Source organism: Lissotriton vulgaris, chromosome 12 (assembly GCF_964263255.1).
Source record: "Lissotriton vulgaris chromosome 12, aLisVul1.2, whole genome shotgun sequence".
NCBI classification, from domain to species: Eukaryota; Metazoa; Chordata; class Amphibia; order Caudata; family Salamandridae; genus Lissotriton; species Lissotriton vulgaris.
Window position 1 is genome coordinate 93,276,529 of NC_141700.1, and position 26,646 is coordinate 93,303,174.

General features: G+C 47.5%; 1 protein-coding gene across 3 annotated transcripts in view; it reads left to right on the top strand.

Annotated features, from left to right (window-relative positions):
• The window catches only part of LOC147673477 (tudor and KH domain-containing protein-like), a 619,192-nt gene extending 612,222 nt beyond the window's left edge, over nt 1–6,970 (top strand). For all 3 annotated transcript variants that reach the window (XM_086947328.1, XM_086947327.1, XM_086947329.1), the window contains 2 exons: nt 4,691–4,778; nt 5,094–6,970. In XM_086947328.1, coding sequence (XP_086803454.1) covers nt 4,691–4,746 — 56 coding nt within the window. In that variant the 3' untranslated portion in view covers nt 4,747–4,778; nt 5,094–6,970. The remainder of the gene's footprint in view (nt 1–4,690; nt 4,779–5,093) is intronic.
• The last annotated feature ends 19,676 nt before the right edge of the window (nt 6,971–26,646 follow it).

The following is a 26,646-nucleotide window of genomic DNA, read 5'->3' on the forward strand; positions in this document are numbered from 1 at the left end:
GCCAAGCTTGGTGCAAAGACACTGCCCATGCTGGTCCCAGAGATTTGCAAATAGATAGTATCTTCAAATCTAAAGAATTGTCTTTCATGGCCAGCCGGGCAAGTGCCACAATAAAATGGACAGGGGTGATAGTGTCCAAATCAGCTTAACCCAGGATGGATGTAATGGTCTTTTCCTGGGGAATAGAGGTGTATAGTGATTCGACATCAAAGGAGACTAGAAAGTCTCTCTCTGTGTCGTATTCAATGTCTGGTATCACACATAATACGTCCTTTGTATCTTGCAGATATGTCTGCATCTTCTGCAGTATGGGCCTCCAAAAATGGTCCACAAAGGTGGATAAGGGTTCTAAAGCAGAACCCTGGCCTGAAATAATTGGCCTCCCCGGTGGTGGTCTTTGGGGTTTGTGCACCTTAGTCTGGACGTAAAAATACGGCGTTGTTGGATGTTTGGTCTGTAGAAACTGGGCTTCCCGGGCTGTGATCCATCCCTCACTTAAGGCTTCTTCCAACAGGCAGCTGATGGTCTTACTAAGTTTCTCAGTTGGGTCCTCTGTCAATGGCTGGTAAGCTCTCCTGTCACTCAATTGATGATGTGATCGGTGTGCGACGCCTCCGCTGATTAATTGAGAACGCAGGCGGAGAAGAGTAGTTTGGACAATAAAAGCTTTCCGCCTGTTCCGTCGTTTCCTCACCCTCGACTCAGTACATGTCTGAGGCAACGACGGACAGGTAGGTTGTGCAAACTCTAGCTTAAACTTTACACTTTAAAACTGCACGAGTCACAAGGACGGTCATTTTTACAGTCCCACAGAGCGGTGTAGGACTTAAGGGGCGTTACTGGAATTTTGAATGAGTGATCCATGGCGTTGTAACCCCTTGACCAATCCTTTATTAAATGACAGGCAACAGTTATGCCCATGTTACATGTGAGTCAATAGACAGCACATCCATGGGTGAGTTGAGAGCCTAGTGGTACCTCGGGTGTGTTTGTTCAGCTTTGTGAGCAAAGATGCTGTGGAATGAGAGTAAATTGACATTATGAATTGGTTATTTTAGAATGGTAAGCTTGGAGAGGATTCAGTTAGGAGGGGGTAAATAGGATGAGGAGGGTAAGGACTGACTGTGGTTAGACCAACCTCTCTACCCTATGGTTTTCCCCTTTGTTTTTCTTCTCCAGAGCGGGGCCTCGATATCCTAAGTTAGGTCCAGGTGAGGTGAAGTCCAGTCCCTGGTCAAGACTGGTGAGAAATTATGGTTTTACAATAATTGCTACAATTGTGGGTAGCATAGGTTTTTTGAGATTTTGAAAGTGAACTGATCAGGAGTTGTTTGAAATGTTTCTTGTAGATGCTATCTGCATCCCTTGAAGCGGAGGATCGGTACAAGTAGGTTGTATTTATTCCAACCTCTTAATGATGTTCGTTTTTTCACTGCAACTATTCACAATGTTTGGATTTTTAGTATATTGTCTTTTGCAGTAGTAAAGTCTTGAGAACAGAGGCCTTGAAGAAAGCCGAGGGCATTGTTACCCTATTGGCTGAAACACGTTAGCCTTATTAATTGTGGTTATTTGTTGATACTGCTTCTTGCACTGTTTTTAGACTAGGGTGTGGGGTGATATTCGTAATAAAATTCTGTTTCTTCTCCTCACAACTCTATTTTAATCACTATATCCTTTGTTTCGTTTGCACCCCACGTAATTCCCATGTGGTCTTGAACTAAGAAACGTACAACTTGCTCTTTTTCTTTGGGGCTCTTGTTTTGATCATATTGAGCGAATTTCCTTGGTTTTGAAGTTAGTCTATGATCAAGAGACATATCATTCATAGGGGTGGATAGCCAAATGATAAGATTGATCACAGCGATAATTGATGGGAATCCAAGTTTTTGCTCAATGATTTCCTTTGTTCACTCCTGCCTTTTTGCTTTCCTTATGCAACTCTTTAGTTGACTCACTTTTTGGAGTAGGCTGAGGCATTAGGTGGCATTGCTGATATCAGACCCCCAGTTCTGTTGGTTATTGGTACTAAGGGAAGGGTTCAGCCAGCCACTTAAGAAGTATCATTTGAAGGTAGTATGCTCCTGATCTTACTTATATGCTCTCTGGTTTTCCCATACAAAATGTAAGAATGTAATTGTGGCTTGAGCGTAGAATATGCCAGAGGTAGCAAGAGATTTCTGAAGTGGACCTGACAGCTGGTGGTAGTGATATTTCTGGAATATTCTGAAGTGTAAATAGTAACTACTTATATGTGTTATTACAATTTTCTACTGCCAGTTTTGGGGAAGGGACAATAGAATTGAAAAGGTACTTTTCCTTTACAAATACTTTTTAATTCATAGCTCTTTAAATGTTTCCTTCTCTTAAAAATGGGTTCTCCATATCTCTTGCTTGGTAACCTGCTTTATTTCCCCTTTTATTAGTTCTGTGTACAATACATCCTATTCTAAGTGGCTACTTGATTGTATTAAGACCCATGCAATCACTACACTGCTCTGTCCTGTGCTTGTTACATTGATTTAATCATGCTACACCTTGGACCAATTATATTGATGATAGGTTCATTTGGTAGTTCAGGACTAATTTGGCTCACTGATGGTTGTATGCTGGGGCTATAGTATATTGTGTTGGCCACTTGGGCTCTAGTTGGTTGCATATTGGACATAGGGAAAAATTGCTTTCCTTTATTAAGGCATATCTGCTTTTTACAGATTCTTCCCCCAAATATGTGAAATTAAACAGTTGTGTGGGCCAACCACTGCATATTCTTTTTTTCAATTTATTTGGCTTATAGGTTTTAAAATAGAATATAGTTGGCGAATCTTGGGGTCTCTGAAGCCAGTCGAATTGTTTATAAAGCGGGCTCTAACTCGTAAGAAGTACCTGCATTACAAACATTCTGATGCAGAATTAGAGATTTACTCCTTCATTTCTCTTCTCTCTGTGTACTGTCTCATTGACTGAAGCCTAGAGTTAAATCCTTTCTGCTACAGATGCCATTCAGTGACCCTAACTTCAGGAATAGAGGGGAATGCACGGATAGTACTTTCAATTCCTTACAATTCCCAGCAAGAGAGACCTATTGACTTTGGATCGTACAATCCATGGAAAAGCTTGAGTAACACTTGGTGCTGAAAAAAAAATATTTCAAATAGATTCCAAGTATTGTCATAAGTATATGAAAGGTCTTTAAACAAGGTTCACCATTTTTTTAAATTCTTGTCAAGCTTCTAGTTTTTTGGGTTTCCTTCATGCCCTTCCTTAACGTCATTCAGGTCAAACATGTTTTCAGTGCTTTTGCGATAGATTAGATAGGGTGGCTTACTTGTAATCCTTCCTGTTATCGTTATTCATTCTTGATTAATAAAGAGCAGATATCTTCATGCGCAATTTGGTTAACCTCATGGTAGGGCATTTGCCTTTCTTCAGGATGTTTATCAATCATATTTATGGTGTCCATCATGTACATCCTCAGGACCAGGAGGTTGAGTTGAGGGGGGAAATGTTGAGATCTTGACTCTTACCTGGCATCTGGTAGCCTAGATCACGTGTGCAAACCTCTTGTGTCAACGGATAGATGACAGAAGATCTGGACACCACTACTGATGTGACCAGTCTAGCACAATCAAGATTGTCTCTTCACTTTTGGAATTTGGATTACATCTTTAGAAGTAGAAAGTCTTTGGAAAAGTGTAGAAAAACGTACTCCACCAGTTTTTCGAAATTGCATTTTCCTTTGGTCCATGTCCAAGCCAAACTTCAACTGCTCAGGAAGCAGGCTGACAATTGAGAACTTTGGCATGTATGGGTTTATTGAAAGCCACAGTGGGTCTGTTTGCTAGAATCTTGGATCATACAGTGGTTCTATGACTTAAGCTTCCATGCCATTTGGGTGTCTGAGACTGAATGGTTTCTTATCTTCTATCCTTGTTCTTCAACATTGGCATCTTGTATTCAGATGTGGCCCTTACTGCTACTTTTTAAGAGGCTTGCCTCATAAACCTTAAAGACCTGGGCTTGGGAAATCCTAACGGGTGAGAATGGAGCTCAGTATGGGCGAAGATGCTAGATGAATTAATGTATTGGTTATAGCACTGCAATGTGGTGCAGTGCATGGATAAAACACTGTTCTAGTGCTGTTTGCAGTCTGCTTGAATATACCTCGCCTGACCATGGGGATTGAGTCAAGATCATGAATCTGTGAAAATGTCAGTGCTAAAACTGATTGACATTTAACCCTTTCACACTGAGAAGGGGATACCCTACGAGACTAATGGCATAAAGAGAGCCTTTTTGTTTCATTGTTAGTTGTGCTCAGATCGTGCCCATTGTAATAGATAAAGCCAGTCAGGTGTTGGAAACATAAAGCAATAGTTCAAACACTTCTTATCTTGACATCTGTAATATGGCCGACATTCCTTACAGCAGTAAAATTTAGAGCAAAGCGTATTTCATGCCCAGTGGCGTGGCTGTAGACCGGTGTCCGAATACTCCTCTCTCGTCCTAGTTATGAATTGTAGCTTGGTCTAGACAGCCAAGACTGCCTAGTAGTTCAGTGTCCTTACACTAGGTTGAATTTCCAGACCTCAGATGCTGACAATCTAGTGAGTAGGATAGTAATATTTATTCTAGACTCATCTGTTGGAAGTGAGTGATCACAGGCTCTTGATCTCCTGTTTCTCTCCAGAGGGGGCCTCTGTCTCTGGAAGCGGGGATGACGTTATTCTCATTGAAGACGATTAATGATGAACCCTGAACATAAAGCAGCCATGCAAGTGAGCATTTATTGATACATCACTGCCCTAGGGAACTGCCTGTCAGGTGAACCCTGTCAATGATTGGTCAAATCGATTCCCTGCATGTTCACTGTGTAATCACTTCCCACATAGGCTTGCCCTGGATAACGTGGGTCTTTGCTCGCATGCATAGGCGCTGGCACTGCATGATGAGATGATCATACCCTGTGAAGCACTGCATGTTGATGATGAATGCTTTCTACAGTTGTGCGTGTGTGCATGTATCAGTCTTGGTCGGTAGATAATTTTGCCTTGTAAGACCTTGATGTTTATTTCTTTTAATCTTGTTTACAGGAGGCAGACTTTCTGGACGAAGATCACCAAATCAGCCTATCTAGAACCAGTCTTTGGTTCTGTTTGACTTAATGACTGACATCACATGGGCGTCTGCAATAAAGCAGTCATTGTGGGGATTGATGATCTGCTGTTTTTCACCAAAGGGACTGGGTTGTGACATTATCTTTGATGAACAGAAGTCAAAGGAAGGACTCTGCCAGTGATAGTCTTCCAAAATGTGGCCTGTTAGCCATGTTCCTGTTCTGTACTCCTCTCAAGTCTGGTTTAGTTGTGGCATTTGACCAAGTGCAGATGTCTGCACCAAGTGCAGACCCTGACTCACAAAACACAATTTTTTCATCGTTTCTGCTCAGCAATGAAGAATATTTATATCAGGCTTGCCCTCTGCAGGCCCAAGTGTGATATAAATTATAAAAACATACTAACTTTGTACCCTTGACGAACCTTGTTTCTGTAACTGAATAGTTTAATTATTTACGTTAACCTCCTATAGCTTGACCCTCACGCCTCGTCATACACTGTAATCCATTTGTGCCCTCTTCTTTCCTAAAGGATTTAAACACCACATGCATGATGTCTAACTCAAGCTTTCTTTTATGCAAGTTGTCTGTCTAAATTAGCTGGAGGTATTGGTTTATGCAGAGTATCATTAATATGAGGCAATGTGGCCTCCTCTTTTACCCCAAAATGTTCAGCAAATTGCCTTTAATTTCTGATACTGCTGTGCAATCCATCACAATCCTAGTCTAGTAATACTCCTATTTAAGGGGCACATCTTGGCTATCATTGTCCTTCTCCCACATTGTGAACCTTTCAGAAGCACCTCCATCGCTGCTCCAATCTTTGGGAACATGTTGGTTACAGAGTGAAGTCATGGACACGTTGGAGCAGCGACTGGAAACCAAGGTTTAAAGAACCAGAATAGAGTTGTACAGACCCAGCATTTTAAATGCTTTTTGTTGCACTATTTACCCATTAACGTGTATGGTTTTACCTGAAATATCTCAAGACTTTGGTTTTTGTTAAACCCCTGCCATCATTGCATCTCTGCATTAAAATGCTTCCTGGTTAATTCTTGGTTTGCGCACCATGTTAGATGTGTGGTGCAATGTCTGTTTGCCATGTTAGTTGCATGTGGTTCCTATTTTATTCCTGGAGTAAATAGGGACTTGTGAGAAACAGGGAGACATTCTAATATGCCAGTACCTCCATAAGGTAAGTGGTAGGGTCCAACAGAGTATTTAACATGCTGAGCTTTATCTTATTTGAATCTTGCAAAGAATGTCACTTTTTCTTTATGTTCCCAATCCCTCGTGGCCTTCTATAGGTACTGGCCTTCGAGGAATTCTGCTTATATCCCTGTATACTGTTCACATTGATTTGAAATGTACCATTACACTAGTTCTCTTCAACAATGAGTTTTATCATTGACCCCCTCAAGCCTTTTGATATTGATTCTGAAGTGCTGGTCTTTATTTTTTCAGATATTCATGATTTTTAAGCTAAACCTGCCTTTCCATCACTGAGCACCTCCACACTGGTGCTTTTGTTGTCAAGGACCCTTTCTCTAGCCTTTATTAAACAATGCCTCCATGCAGGCGTTTAAGTCTATTTATTAAGTGTATTTATTTGCCCTAGGGCTGTAGTTTATGTGAATTGGAATTGAGGATCAGTTCATGTTAGTTTGTAGACTGACTAGGTTTCGTTTTTCCACAAGCGGAGCAACCATAAAATGTGGTTCTTGCCTAGAGATTTTGTTTAAAGTTTCAAGACTGTTTACAAAGAAAAAAATGAAAAGAAATAACTATATATACGTAAGAAAGAAATGTACAATTTTTTGTTACTGTTCAAATTGATTAAAAAAGTTTACTCTGTTTGTTTGTTTGCATTCCCAATGTCCTTGAGTTTTTTTGTTTTTAGTATAAATAAAACACTTGTAGGTGTCAAACGCTACATCAAGCAGTTGGACTTAAGTGTGGAACCCTTGAATGCCAGACGGTTGTACAACACTGAATTGAGTGCCATGCACTTTAGGAACAAGAATCGTAAGCCTGGTGGCTCCTCCTCCCCCTCCCCCCATCCTCCCAGCACCAGGTTGTTTTTCCTGCTCCACACTGCCTTATTTACCTCAGCTCAATTTTCACAACTAAGGCTCAGATTAGAGTTGTCAGATTCTGGTGTGGGCATACAGAGTTATATGGGCTGTGGGCTGAATCTCCGATTCCTGGTCATATTCTTACACTAAATAAGGAAAATTGAGTTTTGTCTTCTGAAGGGGGAATAACCTGCCAAACCCAAGAATACCTGGGTATTTTTCCTCTAGTATTTCAACGTTTCCAGGGAGAAATCCACTGTCCTTTTTCACCTGCTCATTTCAGGCAGGTGTCTGGCGCGTGAAGGTGTGGGCCAGGCAAGGTTTGAGGGTAGGTCGAGGAAAGCGTTGTCTTCTACAGCCCCCTCCCCCGTCCAACCTTCCACCTCTCTTGTTACTTCAAGGTTCGGGCAGGGGGCCAGCTACTAACTGAAGTGCAGGCCCTCTGCAGTTGCTCAGCTGGTGAAACACACTATTACTCCAGTATTGGAACTTTCATTGTTCACATGTTTGAATCATTCCCTGTCTTCTAGATGTAAGCCCCCGGTAAATCAAAATAGCAATGCAAAGTTAACCTAAACCAGAATAATAGGCCTAGGCTCATTTGAGTTTTGTAACATATCTCAGTTATGTAAAAGAGTCCAAACATAGGCTTCAGCCAGAATGCCCTACCCTCTAGAACACTCCTGAGAACTTCTGACCTTTAGATTTTCTACCGCACATCGTGTTAGGGAGTCCCCACTGAGCTCTGCTCAGTTTTTTCCTTCAATTCTACTACTTCACAATTTTTCTATGACCATTTAATACTAATTGTACTACCTTTTTCAGTCTACAATTCCTTCCTCTGGATTTGGTGGCTGACAAGGAGAAGAAAGTCTCATCAGAGCCTGTGCCACCTGCACCAAGAAAAGACTACATACTGCTGACTTTCACAGCGACTGCATCTATTGCCTGTATCCCAACCACAAGGCAAAAGATTGCCAGGTATGTTGTACCTTTTCTACTAAGACATTAAGAGATTGTGAGGTGCACCTTCTTATTTGGCTTCAAAAGTTGAAGGAACTGCTTTCAAGTGATGACAATGAGGTGTCTTCTTAGTCATCTAGAAGATCGCACTAGAGTGAAAGCTCACCTCATACTCATCCGGTGAATGCCTTAAAAAAGCCTCCAAAAAGACCACTCATGGGTCTTACAGGCTTAGTCCACCTAAATCTCTTCACAGAAGTGAAAAGGAGAAAAAAGGATATTACTCCGGGCACAGTAAAACAAAAAAGGGCAAATTCTGAACCGCCTACAGCACCTCCTCCGGGCAGGCATGCTTTTAAAAATACTTCTGTACACCCTGTGGATAAACTGCAGATGAAGGCTTTGCAATAGACTAAGATGACGACGCCGGCGGCGAACAAATCCTCCTCCTCCTCCTCCTCCTCCTCCTCCTCATCGACGGCGTGGAGGGATTACCTTCATTCTTCAACGTCCAAAGCCGTCATCAACTAGTTCCGCTCCACTGGCATCACGGACGACACCATTGTTATCAATGGCTTCACAATCATCGCCGACAATTATCCCACGACGTCCTAATCGTTGACGGTAACTACGACTACGGCAGTGACATGGTATATGTTGCCGCTGGTATTGACAGCAATAACGGTAGCACTGTCGACAACCTCTTTTAAGAGGGGAAAATCAGCTAAGCGAGGAGAGAAAATCTGAAGTAAACACCTTACACCAGAGGTCACCTCATAAAGTGGCACCTTCACTTGCCCCAGTATTGGAACTTTCATAGATTCCTATGCTTTGCATCATTCCCCGTCGTCGGAATGGGAGCCTCTGTAAATAAAAAATACCATAGTAGTAAGCACAAAGTGAAAAAATAGGCCTAGGCCTCATCTCATTTTATAGCTTAGCCACCTCTTTTTGTAAAAGAGACCAAATTCTTGCAACAGCCAATCAGAGCACAGAACCTTCCTGAGAGAGCCTCAGAGCCTCAGATTTTCTACCGCATGTTGTGCAAGGGAGTCTCCATTAAGCTCTGCTCAATTTTCTTCACTTCTGAGTATATTTCTTCAACTTTTTGCCTGTTTTTAGTCATGTCTGACAAAGAGAAGAAAGCACTTTTTAGAGCCTGTGCTACTTGCTCAAAAAAGAGGTTGTTTGTTGAAGACAAACACGAAGACTGCATATACTGCTTATACCCGGACCACAAGGCCACTGACTGCAAGATTTGCAGAACCTTCTCCACCAAGACCTTGAGCGACAGAGAAGGCCGCCTGCTAACCTGGTTGCAAAAAATGAAGGATCTCAAGGAAGTTCTGTCTTCGGACAGTGAGGGTTCTTCTGCTGTATCATCAAGAAGATCAAAGAGGGGCAGGTCTCCCCCTTCAACATCTAATGAGCCCCATGTGAAGGCCTTGCCTGGGACCTCTGATAGGCCTGCTTCCCTTAAATCTCCTCACCACGGTGAAAAGGAGAGGCAGGGACAGCCTGAGCTGCACCCTACAAAAAAGGCTAGGAAGATCGTCTGTGACTTCACCACCTTCAGAGAAAGAAAGAGGGGTGAATAAGCCTTCATCTACGCCTCGGGACATGGCTTCTGACAAGAAACCGCGTTCGTCGACGGTGAAAACCACAGGTACGTCGACGATTCCTGTCAGACTTGTCTCTAAAACTGGTCTTGCCGACGGGCTCGTCGACAATGGCTACTACACCGTCGACTAGGTTTTGTGGTTCTGAAAATTCTGGACCCGTGTTATAAACATCATGGTATCATGACGATTTTGGTATCAGCAGACCAAGAATGAGTAGGATACTATGTACGAGCATTTTTGTCATATTCGGGTGACGAAATCACCCTGAAATCAGAGTTTCCGTTCTGAACCCTCGGGTTCCATTTTGTGAACGACAGCCATTTTGTGATTGCCCTCACCTAGGCCAAATGACTAAAGCCAAAATTGAGTCTAAAGGACACGTATACCTTTGTTGACTCCTCTGTGACCTGGGCAAGCTGACTCCACTGCCTGAAGCCAAACCTGTTCCGCCAGTTCCTTTCCCAGTGGCCGAATGAGATTAGCATCAAAGCACAACATATAAACCTTTCATCGCACACAAACCATGCCTAATCTTACACACACCTGTCCCTGTTTCTTTCTTAATGACTTGCTTTACGAGGAGGAGGTGCCCGTATTTATTGGGGGTCCGGCGATATCTGATGAGAATACTGGGCCTTGCCGAGTAATTAATTGTGGGCTGAACAAACTGAAATATGGGCTTGTCATCATGACTCTGCTTTTTCTTTGTAGTGAAAATATGTGAATGGTCAACTGTAAAATAAGGAATGTTTGCCTAAAGCATAATATTTTGTATAAAAATAGAAGGCTGGCTTTGTAAGATTGAGCAGTCTCCTGAGAACATACACCGTGTTGTACTTCTAGGATACCTGTTACTGGCTGCAGCCAATAAATACGATCTTTGACTTCACCTAGAAGACTCTGTGTTTCTGTAGTCTGAAACAGGAAGGACTCGAAGTCTTTGGGTGTGTTCCCTGGCACCGCTGGGTTCTTAAAAACCCAGTACTTCAGTTGGCGTCCAACGTAGGGCGATTTTAGCGGTACCGGTCCAAGCCAGAGGTTCGTGAGGAGCTTCGTGTGAAAATTCTGGAGGAAGGCCGCCACTTCATCGACCCCTGTATGTCGACGTGGTCCGAAAGTCTTTGCTGCGAGGTTCCCCGCTTCCCGACTGCTACGAAGGACTGCTGCCCTGACTATCGCCCTGTTTTGGACCCTTGATGATTGGTAGAGCGAAACGTTAGAAGAGTCTTCTGGTGATGTCATCGATACCTCAGTTAAGTATGAGTGGAGCGTCTCCCAGTCCTTAGTTTAGTTCTTAATTTGGGTATCCCCTTGGGATCGCTTTCATTTGGAACTTTCAAGTACCAAAGCCGAGGGACTCGTGTATTCACAAGACTATCGTATTCGATAATCCTTTGAAGTTTGAAGCTAGACTAGAGAGCGAAGATGCCTGGTCTTAGCAGACTTGGAAATCTGTTTTGTCTTGGTTGTAATAGGGATTCCCGATTGGAGGACTCGTGTCCAGTTCCTCCGATTGGAACTCCGACCTATGAACTTTATGTGAAACATGGCGTAGGCCCCATCGCATATAATGAAGTATGGATCCGATATAACAGGAAAGATAGTGTTTGAAAATGGCCTCAATATGGTAGTTTTGACACGGAGATTTTGGATAATCTGGAGATTAAACTTTTTAAGAAGAAAGCCCGGCCGGCAATGTTTGACTCTTTTCGCATATGGCGCAAAGAAGCCAAACAGAGAGAAATTAAATTAGCGAAGAAAAATAAATGAGAACGAGGTATGTCAATGGTACAAGCTGCTGTTGCGTTTAGGGATAACGAGGAAGAGCAAGAAAGCGAACAGATGCTTAGGGTGAAGAAGTTAACGGTAGATAGATGATACCCAGTTTTGCCGCGTAAAGAACAGGAAGAGAAGAAAGATCTTGAGAAAGATCCTTTAATGTCGCATCTCTTGAGTTCGCCACCCCCTTATGCACAAAATGCTACGGCACCACCACCACCACCAGCTGTGGTCGCACAACATCCAGTTGTTGTGCCTCCTGTAATTCCTCCACAGCCAGCTCCTTTTCTGTTGCCTACTATTCCTTTGGCGCAGCCTCCTCAGGGGCCGCCACCTTTGCCTCCTTCATCTGCTGCTCCTACACCTGTTCTTAATGTTCCCTTCATTCCGACTTTGAATTCTTCTGCTATTGTTCAGTCTTCTCTTATTCTTTCACCTTCTCCTTCTGCTAGACAACGAATGACTACTGCAGTTACTGGTTTCTTTTCTCCTTTGTTGGGACAATTGGGTATGTCCCCTGTTACTGAGCGTAGGCAGTCACGTAGTCAGTTGCCGAATATGGATGAGCGTACGATTTTGGACCACATGGCGCGTAAATGGATTATGTACGATACACAGTATGATCTTGAGGGTGTTATGCATGTTTTCCTTCAATGGGAAGCACCGAAGCAACGGTACGTTTTCGATACGATGTGTGCTTTTCTTGTTGAAAAATGGGACTAGGAAGTAGGGAAAGCCCCTGATAAGTTGTACAACATACGTTCCTAATTCGCGAAAGGAACTATTGTAAGTCCATCTGATGTAGGGAAAGCGGTCGCGATGTTGTTGTCATTTAGGAGTGAGTCTCCTTCTCGACAATTGTTCGGGCCTGATCCTTCAGTTGAAAAAAAGGCACGACAATATCCAATGAGAGAGGTTCCTCCGGTGTGGAAAGAAGTGGCTGCTGGTGCAGGTAATATTCCTGATAAAATTATTACATATATGAAGACTTTAATGCCCGAATTGCGTGTCAATTGGGACAAGTTGCCTGCATGTAAGCAGAAGAAAGACGAAACGGTGTCTGACTTTTTCACGGGGTTCGAAGAGACATTTGTAGATCATAGTGGTCAGGGTATGGCTACAGAGGGTGGTCAGAGATTGTTTGTTGACACATTTGTACATAATTTGCTTCCTGAATTGTGCAAGAAGTTGAAGGATTCTGAAAGTGCTTGGGCTGTTTCCACGTCAGCACACATTTTGGCTACTGCCCAGTACTATGAAAATAGGCACATGGATGGGTTGGAGAAAGCGGATAAGAAGACTAAGGAACTAAAGACTAAAGTTCTTCTACAGCAATCTTATCCACCCCGTAGTAATAGTCAGCACGACTATCAGCAACATCAGCAGTATTCGAGAAACTCGCAAAGAAACGAGTCTTCTCAACAGCGTTTTCCGTATGGTCCTAATCAGTGGGCGTATTGCAAAGAAGAGGGTCATTACAAGAATAGTTGTCCGGTTTTGTTGCAGCGTACGAATGGTGTTTCTGGTGTAAGAGGTAGAGGTGCTCAACAAGCGCCTAGAGGTAGAGGTCGTGGGAAGAATGTACTTTCTTTGCCTCCACAGAACTCGATGAATAGTTTTGATCAACAGCGAGGTTCATCTGGTAAAACTGCTCAGTACTATACATATGATTACTATAATGAAGGTGAGGAAAAGAATGGTAATGATTGTTAGGACAGCCATGGACAAAGAGAGGGAGTTGTTTCATTTCCAGTAGATCAGAGTGGACCTTATGTTGAGGTGATTACATCAGGTGTGTCAGAGCCTTTTCTGTTGGATACTGGTGCTACAAAGAGTTCTATTATGCACTCAAAACTCCCTGGCGCACCTTTGTCTGGCGAAATGAATGTTTCAGTAGGTTTTTCTGGCACCCCGGTTAAGAACCCGATTTCTATTCCTATGTCTCTTTCTGTTGGACCTTATGAATTTGAAGCACCCCTTATTCCCACGACCGGTTGTGGGGAGAACCTTCTAGGATTTGATGTGTTGAAAAGACAATATGCGACGTTGTATTGTTCTCCTTCGGGAGTACAACTTACACTGGGAAAAAGTGGTATTCCCGGTGTATTTGTCGAAGGATACACTTCCGACAGAATTTTCTTCTCTTCCGGATTCTCTTTGGGCTACTGGTCCCAACGACGTGGGTCTTCTGGAAATACCACCATATATTGTGACATTGAAAGCCAATGTTAGAATGCCGCGCATTCCCCAATACAAGATCTCTAGCGAAGGTGAAAAGGCGTTGTTAGCGATCATTTATGATCTGATCGAAAAAGATGTAATTGAAGAGACAAGAGGCAACGTTTGTAATAGTCCTGTCCTGCCTATTTTGAAGCGTACCGACCCTTTCCAGCCACCTGTTTACAGGTTTGTGATTGATCTTAGAGAGGTAAATAAAATAGTTGTGCCACAGTTTCACATTGTCCCTGATATCACTGCCCTATTGACTATGATTCCCGTTTCAGCCACTTGGTTCTCGGTGATTGACTTGAAGAATGCTTTCTTCAGCATCCCGATTGCTGAGGAGAGCAGGGATATTTTTGGCTTCAGTCTAGGAGGCCGAAGCTTTCGCTTCAAACGCGCTCCTCAAGGCTACTGTGAAAGTCCATCAATATATAGTCAGGCTTTAAAAACACAACTTGATACGATTTGTTTTTCCTGATGGCGCAGATGATGATCGTGAAGAACAGCATGACTGTTTTCTGAGAACTGAAGAAGAGACGAAAGGGAGAATAGATCTTAGGGACACTTCTCTTCCTGAATGTGATGGTACTTTGTGGGTTGATGGTTCGTGCTTTAAGTTGCCGAATGGTGATACGACTGCGGCATATGCTGTTACGACTTTGCATACGATTGTTGAAACTGCACATATTCCACATAATTCAGCTCAAGCAGCAGAGTTGATTGCACTTACGAGAGCGTGTGTGTTGTCGAAAGGAATGAGAATGACCATATATACCGACAGCCAATATGCCTTTGGCGTGGCTCATAGCTTTGGACGTTTGTGGCGTGAACGTGGATTTTTAACTTCGCATGGGACGAAAATACAACATGGACAGTTGGTGAATGAGCTGCTTGAGTCACTGACCTTGCCGTTACAAGTTGCGATTGTGAAATGCAGTGCACACAAAAAGGTTACTAATGATGTTGGTCGTGGAAATGCATTTGCTGACGAAATCGCAAAAGAAACAGCAAAAGATGTAATGAATCGAATGTATGTTGCAGGACCTGCAAGATGGATTGGTGACGTTGGAATGTGTGAAGATACGATAGAGAGTGTGAAGTCTATTCAAGCCGAAGCTTCAGAGAAAGAGTTGAGTGTGTGGAGAGAGAGTACGGGTAAATTGGATGCAAATGGTTGTTTGGTTGAATTGTCAGAACATCAGCGATGGTTGTTACCCGATGCGTATGTACTTGTAGTGGTGACAATGGCCCATGGAATGGCTCATATCAGTGTGAAAGGGATTTGTAAGTTGTTAGCTCCTGTATGGCAAAATGATGGAATTCTAAGTGCAGAGAATGTGGTCAAGAATTGCATGGCGTGTCTGAAATACAATCCTGGTAGGGGAACCCCAACTCCAGCTGGTCACTTTGCGCCTCCAACGTATCCGTTAGAGGTTTTGCAGCTAGATTTCATCCACATGGAAAGGTGCAACAATTTGAAATACGTACTCATGGTTGTTTGTGCTTTTTCGAGATGGGTAGAAGCATATCCCTTAAAAGACAACACTGCCTTATCCACAGCTAAAGCCCTTGTCAAAGAATTCTTCCCTAGGTTCGGAATGCCGAGAATGGTCTGGAGTGACAATAGGAGTGAATTTGTGGGTCGAGTGAGGAAGAAAGTATGTGAGGGGCTAGGCATCCAACAAAAATTCCATGCTGCAAATCACCCCCAATCAGCTGGACTAGTTGAGTGCTATAATGGCACACTAAAACTGAAATTGGCCAAGATCCAAGCGAGCTCTGGTCTTAAATGGCTTGACGCTCTGCCTTTGGCACTCCTATCAACGAGAATGACTGTGCATTCACGAGTGGGACTTAGTCCCTATGAAATTGTGTTCGGCCGTCCGGCCAACATATGGGGAGTGCCAAGGCCGACAAAATTCAGCGAGATTGAACACCCTGTACTGCTTGACTGTTTGTATGAATTGACGGCTAAATTGCGTGTTTTACACCAACCGGTTCACAATACCCTGCCTCAGGTCTCTGAACCTCCAGGACATCCTATCGATCCTGGATCGTGGGTGCTGATTAAGAACTTCCAACGGACAAAGAATGACCAGCCCCGTTGGACCGGCCCCCACATCGTCCTTCTCTCAACAAGATCAGCTGTTCGAGTAGAAGGGAAAAAGCACCGGATCCACGGCGTACACTGTAAGAGGGTCCCTCTGCCTCTTCCGTACGACCGTAGGGTCCAGGAGGGGATCGCTGACTCTGAAACTGAGACTGTGCCTCGTTTTCTGTCTTTTAGCGATGCACGTGTAAAAGGAACAATTTCTGAACAAGAAAGCGACAATATCTTGCAAGAAGCTGTGCCACCGTCAATTCGATTGAACACTACAGAGCCTGAACTCTTGTATCTGAAAGAGACACGTTAGTGATAGATTCCTTACCTTAGAATATCCCCAGGCGTCAGACTGGATCCGGAAATTTTTGCGTAGCAATACCCCTGCGCGCTGGTAGGCGTCGTCTGCGGCTCCGCGTCCGTCGTCGGCGTCGTGAGCGCCGGGATGACGTCATCGGAGTATATAGACGGCGCCCATGCGCGCTGACGTCAGTTCTTCTTTTTTCCGCGCCAGCTAGCACAGATCCGGAAGAAGCTCTACCCCCAGTCACTTTTTGACTGAAAACCTTTTTTGATCTTTTTGATCCTCTACTTAGTCGATTCTCGACTATCGGTGCCAGGGATGCCCGGGTTCAAGCCTTGCTCGAAGTGCGGCCGACTCATGTCGGTCACGGACCCCCATCGCCGGTGCCTGAAGTGCTTAGGCCTCGACCACGACGATCGAACCTGTGACGACTGCCGGGCCCTGACGTCGAAGGCTAGGCGGGAGCGGTCCCGCAAGCGTCTTGAGCTGAGGCAGTCGGCCCCGCGCCGCTCCAGGTCCCGGTCCCGGTCCCACGGGAGGTCGAGGGACAGGTCGCGAGGTCGGAGTCATCGACGTTCCGGGAGTGGTCACCGATCGTCTGGTTCCAAGTCCTCAGGTAAGAGGCATGAGAGGTCGGAGCGACACCATCGGTCCTCCGACCCGCCCCGTCGCTCGCACGATGCGACCGGGGATTCGGGCGACACCGCCCACGCGGCTCCGCGGGAGTCGCAAGCGTCGCCGCCTGCCCCACACCTTCGGGTCCCTGGGCACGGCGCGTCGCAGGAGGAGGTCGAGAGGTACCTCATGGCCATGAGGGCCCTCCCTCCTCAGTCGGTTCCCGTGGCGCCTTCGGGCCGATCGGCTCCGTCTGGAGGTCCTTCCGGGTCGGGCGCTTCGGCCCCGACGACGTCGGGTGCTTCGGCCCCGGCGCCGCTGGCGACTTCGGTCCCGGCGCCGCGCGACCTCGCTGGATCCGGCTCCGGATCCGGGAACTCGCCGGTCGACCCTACGACCTCACCGGCGACGTCCCTTCAGGTGTCGTCCCCGGCAGCCGTAGTGGTTGCCGACCCCAATGCTTCCTACGGTCCGCCTCAGGCGTCGGAGGGGCGCCGCTGGGCGCCGATTCCGTCGGCCTTCGGAGAATTCTATCTCCACGAGGAGGCCCTGGCTGTTAATCCTGGTCTCCAGGAGCCGGGTGACGAGGAGCAGTGGGAGGGGTCCGAGGACCCTCTGGCACGTGATTGCCAGTCTCATCAGGACTGGACATATGAGCTTGGGGAGGCCAGTGGTATTGACACATCGCCAGACACTGGATTTACGTCGCCCCCGACTGTGGCTTCGGAGGCGGGTTCTGCTTACAGTGTAGTGTTGACGAAGGCAGCTAAGGCCCTAAACCTTGAGCTCCCCGTCGCGGCCGTGAGGACTAATCTCCTCACTGAGGTACTCAAACAGCAGTCCGGCTCCACGGAGCCCCTTCTGCCGTTCAATGAGGCCTTGTGTGACGTTCTGCTGGGCACTTGGTCCAAGCCCGCCACAGGTCCCCCTGTGGATAGGAACGTGGCCAGACGCTACCGCCCGGCACCGGGCGACCCTTGCTTTTTGTCCACCCACCCCACCCCCGAGAGCCTGGTCATCCAGGCCTCCAACTCCCAGTCCGCATTCCCGTCGGCCCCGCCCGACAGGGAATACAAGAGATTTGAGCAGTTCGGGAAGAAGGTCTTCTCGTCTGTGAGCCTAGGGCTCCGGTCAGTGAACACCAACTGTCTCTTGGGCCGCTACACCCACACTCTGTGGGACACGGTTGCGGAGGTGCTGCCACAATGCTCTGAGGAGGTCAGGGCTAAACTCAGCCAAACCCTTGCGGACGGCCGAGATGCGGCACGCTTTTCCATCCGGTGTGGGCTGGATACCACGGACTCACTGGGCAGGGCGATGGCAACGACGGTGGCGGTTCGACGCCACGCCTGGTTGAGGTCCGCCAATTTCTCGGCCGATGTCCAGGCCACTCTCCTGGACATGCCGTTTGATGGCCGTCGCCTCTTCGGCGACAAGGCAGACCATGCGCTGGAACGTTTTAAGGACTCCAGGGCCACGGCCAAGTCCTTGGGCCTTGCGGCCCCACGCCAGCAATCGGGTGCCTTTCGCTCCTTTCGTGGCCACGGAAGGGGCGCCCCACCACGGACCGTCAGCCACGCGCCGCAGAATGTTCAGCAACGCGGTGGCGGCCGTGGGAACCGCCGTGGCGGTGGTCGGGGCCAGCGGCGAGGCCAGTCCACACCTCCCTCAGCAGCCCCCGCCTCAAAACCTTCCTAGTCCGAGCTTTCAGGCCCATGTGACGCCTGTGGGAGGCAGGGTTCGCCATCACCTCTCCCACTGGCATACGGTCACTTCGGACAGGTGGGTGCTGCAAATTGTCCGAAGGGGTTTCTCCCTCCCCTTCGAGTCTTCCCCTCCATCCATGCCACCTCAATACCACCGTGTGTCGGGGGATCACTTGCAACTTCTGCAAGAGGAGGTTTCGGCCCTCTTGGCCAAGAGGGCCATCGAGCGCGTTCCTGGGCCAGAAGTAGGACGTGGCTGTTATTCCCACTACTTTCTGGTACCCAAGAAGGGCAAAGGGGGCCTACGCCCTATCTTGGACCTACGGAACGTCAACGGCTTCCTCCGGACGGAGAAGTTCAAGATGCTCACTTTGGCTCAGGTCCTGGCTGCCCTGGACCCAGGAGACTGGATGGTAGCGTTGGACTTGCAGGACGCCTATTTCCACATCCCCGTCCTGCCGGCCCACCGGCGTTACCTGCGGTTCACGGTAGGCCTAGAGCACTTTCAGTTTACCGTGCTCCCCTTCGGCCTTACCAGCGCCCCACGGGTGTTCACGAAGGTGATGGCGGTGGTCGCAGCCCATCTGCGCAGGCAAGGGGTTTCAGTCTTCCCCTACCTCGACGACTGGTTGTTGAAGGCGGGCTCGCCCCAGACAGTCGTCAGCCACCTCCAGACTACGGCCGACCTCCTGCACTTGCTGGGGTTCTCCATCAATGTGCCGAAGTCACACCTGTGTCCCTCTCAGAAGCTCCTCTTCATCGGAGCGGTTCTCGACTCGGCGCAGTTTCGGGTTTACCCACCCGAGCAGCGGGTTCGGGATATTCAGGCTCTGATTCCTATCTTCGGGCCGTTATCCCGGGTCTCGGTCAGGTTGACGCTGCGGCTTCTGGGACTGATGGCCTCCTGCATCCTTCTGGTGCGTCACGCCAGGTGGCGGATGCGGGCTCTGCAGTGGGACCTGAAGTTTCAGTGGGCCCAGCATCAGGGCAACCTGTCCGATCATGTCCTGATCTCGGAGGGCACTGCGAAGCAACTGCAGTGGTGGCTCACGGACCGCGACTGGGTCAGTGGCAGACCCCTCTCTCTACCCCAGCCGGAGCACGTAGTTGTGACGGACGCGTCCCTCCTGGGCTGGGGAGGCCACATGGGAGAGGCGGAGATCAGAGGCCTCTGGTCTCCGGCGGAGTCCCGGCTCCACATCAACCTTCTGGAGCTGCGGGCGATTCGTCTTGCACTGAAGGCATTCCTCCCCTCTGTCAGGGGGAGCGTGGTGCAAGTGTTCACCGACAACACCACCGCCATGTGGTACTGCAACAAACAGGGCGGTGTGGGGTCGTGGACCCTTTGCCAGGAGGCTCTGCGCCTCTGGCAGTGGCTGGAACATCAGGGCGTGACTCTGGTGGTTCAACACCTGGCAGGTTCTCTGAATGCCAGGGCGGACGAACTCAGCCGCCGGTGCATGATGGATCACGAATGGCGTCTGAACTCGGACGTGGCGCAAGGTCTCTTTCGACAGTGGGGAGAGCCTTGGTTAGATCTATTCGCCACAGAAGAGAACGCGCAATGTCAGCAGTTCTGCGCGTTGGAGTTTCCAAGGCGGCACTCGCTCGGAGACGCTTTTCGTCGCGAGTGGAGCTGCGGCCTGTTGTACGCCTTTCCGCCTATACCACTTCTGCCCAGAGTGCTGAAGAAGATCAGGCACGACCGGGCCCGAGTTATCCTTGTGGCTCCGGACTGGGCTCGAAGATACTGGTATCCCGAGCTACTCAGCATGTCAGTCGATCCCCCGATTCGTCTGCCTCTTCGGGAGGACCTTCTGTCGCAGCAGCAGGGGACGGTCCTGCACCCGAACCTGTCCAGTCTCCACCTACAAGCTTGGAGATTGAGCGGCGGCAGTTGAGGCCATTTGACTTGCCTCCCGAAGTCTGTGACATCATTCTGGCAGCCAGGCGTCCCTCCACTAAGTCGGTATACGCCTGCCGGTGGAATAGATTTGTGGCATGGTGCGCAGCAAAGGCTGTGGATCCCCTCTCTGCACCCCTTTCGGAAGTGCTGCTCTTTCTTCTTTCCCTTGCCCAGCAGGGCTCTGCTCTGGGCACTCTTAAAGGGTACCTTTCTGCTCTTTCTGCCTTCTTGAGGCTACCAGATCAGCCTTCTTTGTTCAAGTCCCCTATAGTGAGTAGATTTCTGAAGGGCATCACACACATGTTCCCTCCTGTTCCCTTCGTGATGCCCCAGTGGGACTTGAACCTTGTTCTCACCTATCTGATGTGTGCTCCCTTTGAGCCACTTCATAACTGTCCTCTTCGTCTCCTTACGCTGAAGACGGCCTTCCTGGTTGCCATCACCTCTGCCAGGAGGGTGAGTGAGCTCCAGGCTCTTTCTTCTTCTCCGCCTTTCCTGTCTGTTCATCCTGATAAGGTGGTGTTGCGTACACGACCTTCCTTTCTGCCCAAGGTTGTCACGGCCTTCCACATCGGGCAGTCCATCACCTTGCCCACCTTCTTTCCGCCTCCGCATCCCTCGAAAGAGGAAGAGAGGCTCCACCGTCTGGATCCAAAACGTGCGCTCTCCTACTACCTGGACCGCACTCGCCAATTCCGGGTGGATGACCAACTCTTCGTTGGTTACGTGGGCGCGAAGAAGGGAAAGGCTGTACACAAGAGGACCATCTCCAGGTGGATCATCTTGTGCATCCAAGCATGCTACTCCATGGCGAGGAAGGAGCCCCCGGCTGGATTGCGGGCTCACTCCACTCGGGCCACGGCAACGACAACTGCCCTGGGCCGCGGTGTCCCCCTGCAGGACATCTGTCAGGCAGCCACGTGGGCCTCGCTGCACACGTTCGCAAGACACTACTGCCTGGACAGTCAAGTCCGGAGGGATGGCTTCTTTGGCCGTTCCGTCCTCCAGGACTTTCTGGTGTGATATTGGTTCGCAGACCCACCACCGGGGTTGGTATTGCTGGGGTATCTATTCTAAGGTAAGGAATCTATCACTAACGTGTCTCTTTCAGATGCACAAGTTACTACTTGTGTAACGATATATCTGTAAGAGACATTAGTTAGTGATAGATTCCTTACCGCCCTCCCATCCTCCCCGTTCTGCGAACCGATATTTAGGGTTAAGGTCATCCCCTTTCAGGGCCCTAGTTTCAATGGCACCAGTGTTGGTTCTATCATGGCTCTGCGTATCTGGCGCGGAAAAGCTGTGTTATCAGAACTGACGTCAGCGCGCATGGGCGCCGTCTATATACTCCGATGACGTCATCCCGGCGCTCACGACGCCGACGACGGACGCGGAGCCGCAGACGACGCCTACCAGCGCGCAGGGGTATTGCTACGCAAAAATTTCCGGATCCCGTCTGACGCCTGGGGATATTCTAAGGTAAGGAATCTATCACTAACTAATGTCTCTTACAGATATATCGTTACACAAGTAGTAACTTGTGCTTCAGAACCAGACAGTACCTGGAGAAAGCCGTTATAAGCTGAGACCGAGAACTATGGACAAATAAAAATTCTTCTTTTCTATTTTTGAAAGTGCAGCTTTCTCATCTGAGAAACTTTCTTATTTTTGTTTTTCGAACTGCCATTCGGTTCAGCTGCTAGGGTCGCGGTTGCCCAAGTCTTTGGAGTGCAGCTGAAGACGTTAGGTCGACAGTTGTGGTTGGTCTAAGGGAGTTGCCCTGGACTGACAGAAGCATTCCTTAGCATAGAACTCCCTACAGCCGCGGGCAGCAATTAGAGAGGATGGAGATTTTCGAGATGGAGAGACCTGCCAAACAGATGAACTTTAAAGCCAGAATGTGTATATTGATGACAAAGAAACGATTTTTGATATTATGTATTTTTATGTTGCTTAGTGTAATGACGTTTTTAATAGGGTGTTTTATTCTCTTTTCAAGTGACATTTGCACCCACTACACAGCCCATACCTTCTTCTACTGTTTCCTTGCATTCTTTTCACCCTCTGCCAGAGCATGAGTCCACTAGAAGATTAGAGTTTATCAATAACTCCTTCATCCAGCTTTTACACCAACACCAATTAGTAATGAACACAACTAATTGTTGGGTGTGTGGTCTTATGCCACATACAACCGATAAGGGTATCCCATACTTGGTCTTACCATTTAGCTACAATGGTTCTTTGTGGGCGTTTCAGACGATGTTCATATATGCCATCGAACCATATCCCCCCCCCCCCCGTTCCACGAGAAGTAACTCGAGCAACAAAGCATTGGTAGTGGGAATCACAAATATGAGCAGAAACATTGACTCGTATAGAACGATTCCTAGAGATGAGTTGCAAGCTTACGATAGATGGAATGTAACAAGATATGGAGTTACTCTGAGTGAGAACAAGCGAGCAAAGAGATCCTCCCCGATTTGGATTGTACCCCATCAGGGTCACCTATGTCTGCAAGGTAATGGCAAGAATCCCAGAGCTCAGCTAGGGAAAAGTGTCTGCACTGAAACATATGTTTTTTCGTCTCAGACTTCCCCTCCGTTTCTAGCAGCTAAGGGTACCTATTTCATCTGCCATGATAGAGCCTATACATGGTCGCCCCCTGACTTCTCGGGCACATGTTTTCTTTCGTTCCTGTTGCCTCCCACCTACACGGCCGCGGCAGATTACCATAAGACAAGGATAGTTAGAGGTGTCATTAGCGAGGAAGACACTGCAGGACAAGAATTTGGAGATTTGGTAAAGGGTTTTCTGCCTTTTTGGGGGCCTATGGTGAACAGCAGGAACATAAGGCAATTGACAAGGGTGGTTGAATCTACTGTGATTGAAACCGCCGGTGCCCTTAGTAATTTGACGGCTGAGCTCCAGTCGGATAGTCTTATGACTCTTCAGAATAGGGTCGCATTAGACGTCATACTTGCAGACCAAGGTGGGCTATGTAAAGTGATCCAATCAGGTTGTTGTATTTTCATCCCAGATAATACTCCGACAGTTTACCAGGCCATTTCCAAACTACATAAGATCTCTGAATCTATTCATGTGGATAAAGGAGGTTGGTCATTGATGGGGTGGTTCTGGGAACTGATTTCTGCCTGGGGATGGAAGATTCTGATAGTCATTGGGATGATCTTAGCCATTCTTTTCCTGTTCTGTCTGTGTGTACAGTGTGCTCCTGCAATATGTGGCCTCTGTGCTACATCGTGTGTAAGGAAACCTGTATCAAGAAACGAGCTAAGTAATAGGATGATGCTACAGCAACATCTCGATGACTTTATGAATATAGACCTAGACTCAGATTTGCGTGAGTATAGGTTATTTGCCTATGTAAGGGCAAAAGGGGGGGCTGTGGTACTGAAAATTCTGGACCGGTGTTATAAACATCATGGTATCATGACGATTTTGGTATCAGCAGACCGAGAATGATTAGGATACTATGTACGAGCATTTTCGTCATATTGGGGTGACGAAATCACCCTGAAATCAGAGTTTCCGTTCTGAACCCTCGGGTTTCATTTTGTGAACGACAGCCATTTTGTGATTGCCCTCACCTAGGCCAAATGACTAAAGCCAACATCGAGTCTAAAGGACACGTATACCTTTGTTGACTCCTCTGTGACCTGGGCAAGCTGACTCCACTGCCTGAAGCCAAACCTGTTCGGCCAGTTCCTTTCCCAGTGGCCGAATGAGATTAGCATCAAAGCACAACATATAAACCTTTCATCGCACACAAACCATGCCTAATCTTACACACACCTGTCCCTGTTTCTTTCTTAATGACTTGCTTTACGAGGAGGAGGTGCCCGTATTTATTGGGGGTCCGGCGATATCTGATGAGAATACTGGGCCTTGCCGAGTAATTAATTGTGGGCTGAACAAACTGAAATATGGGCTTGTCATCATGACTCTGCTTTTTCTTTGTAGTGAAAATATGTGAATGGTCAACTGTAAAATAAGGAATGTTTGCCTAAAGCATAATATTTTGTATAAAAAGAGAAGGCTGGCTTTGTAAGATTGAGCAGTCTCCTGAGAACATACACCGTGTTGTACTTCTAGGATACCTGTTACTGGCTGCAGCCAATAAATACGATCTTTGACTTCACCTAGAAGACTCTGTGTTTCTGTAGTCTGAAACAGGAAGGACTCGAAGTCTTTGGGTGTGTTCCCTGGCACCGCTGGGTTCTTAAAAACCCAGTACTTCAGTTTAAGGCGCCTGATTCCTGTTCGTCGTCGACGAAGCTGACTTTTTCAACGTAGACGACGATGACGTCGAGTGTAGCGTCGGTGATGACGACGAGTACGACTATGACGCCAGCTACCATGATTTTGACAACGAGCTTGTCGACTACTCAGTCGACGATCCAGCCATCGTCGACGAAAACCATCTCACCGTCGACGACTAGCACAGTCTCTTCGTCGGCTCTTCCGTCGACGAAACAGTCAACGAAGATTCAACCGTCGGCGACGACTGGGAAAATCTGCATTTCTCAAAGGCAGAGGCGTATAACACCAGAAATGACATCTCCACAGCGGGTTACGCTGTTGCCTCCTACCTTATTACTTGATGATGACTCTAAGGAGGAAGATGATAGTAATTATGGGCCAGCTTATAGCCCATCTGTCTTGCCGGTTAAATTACAGGAGGTCAGTTCTGAAGAAGGCGAGACCGAGCAACACCACTATGCTCCGCAAGACTGTTATGACCAGCAAGAGAGGCCTTGCATGCAGGATCATTCACAGAGATCTCCACGTCGGTCTCAACAGGAGATGGTAGCGATGCCGTCCTCTCATCTCTGACCTGCAATTAATGTTGTAGGACTATCGGAGGCTGTTTCCTACGCAACAGGAAGTTCCACAACAACGTCCTTCCACACCTCTGCCTCAAGTATCGCAACCAGTGGCAGACGCCTCTTTGCCCTTACGGGTGCATGACCCAGAGCCCGTAGAACATCCTCAAGAGGTGGTTGCATTTCGGGATGATAATGATGATGCCACATCAGATGCGTTCAGCGGGGAGAACCGGACCAAGATCAGAATATGGACTGGAATCAGGATGTCCTTCAAGATCCAGATGTTACAGGGCCCGATACCGCAACCTCTCCTCCAGCAGATATTGGTGGTTTTCACAACCTAATGGAACGAGCTTCCAAAAGATTTGGTCTTCCAGTTCACACAGTTCAATCTGACTGTTTTTTATACGACTTCAAAGAACCATTCTGGAAGTCAGTTTGTTCAATCCCCATCATTGAACATGTTTGGTCTGAAGGAATAAAGGCTATGCAAAATCCAGCAACGGTCCTCCCAGTGCTTCCCAGACATGAGAAAAAGTATAGGGCGCCGAAGGGCAGCCGTTTATGTCTTACAGGTCAACCAAAGCCGGACTCTGTTATCTCCCAGGCTGCACAGAGTAAATCCAAGAATCCATCCATGCTGCTGACTACACCACCTGATAAAGAGGGTAGGCGTCTGGACAATGTTGAAAAAGATTCTCCACAATGGCCAGCCTCCTCGTTAGGGCGGCTAATGCTCTGGCGATTCTGGGGAGATATGATCGCCAGATGTGGTGTGACCTCTCCCCGTTTGTGGAAGAACTTCAGGATGGGTCTAAGAATGAGGTCAGGAAAATCTTGATGGAAGGGGAGCGCTCCTCTTCGGAGGTAATCAACTGAGCTATGGATATTGCTACTACTGCCTTTCGAGCGCTAGCAGGCTCGGCTGTTTTAAGACGCCAGGGTGGGCTGCGAGCCACGTGGTTTAGACAGGAAGTACAGAACAAGATTCTGGACCTACCTTATGACGGAGAGATATTATTCGGTAAACACGTGGATGACGCCCTCCAAGGCATAAAGATAGATACTGATACGGCTAAAACCTTGGGAACATTACAATACCGCAAAGTTCCTTTTAGGGGGGCAGGAGGAAGAGATTTCTCACCCTACAGAGGCGGCAATCAGCTACGCTACTCTTCCTACTCCCAACCTGGCCAGTCATACAAACCCCAATATTCAGAGGGGTCAGTCGGGGTCTTTCTCTCGCCAGCAGCCGAGAGGACGTCAAGGGCAACAGAGGAGAGAATACTAAGACAATAGCGGCCATGTGGCTCTTTCTACTGTTCCTGTACCCTCGTTAACACCAGTAGGGGGCAGGATTGCCCATTGCCTAAACAGCTGGAAGGT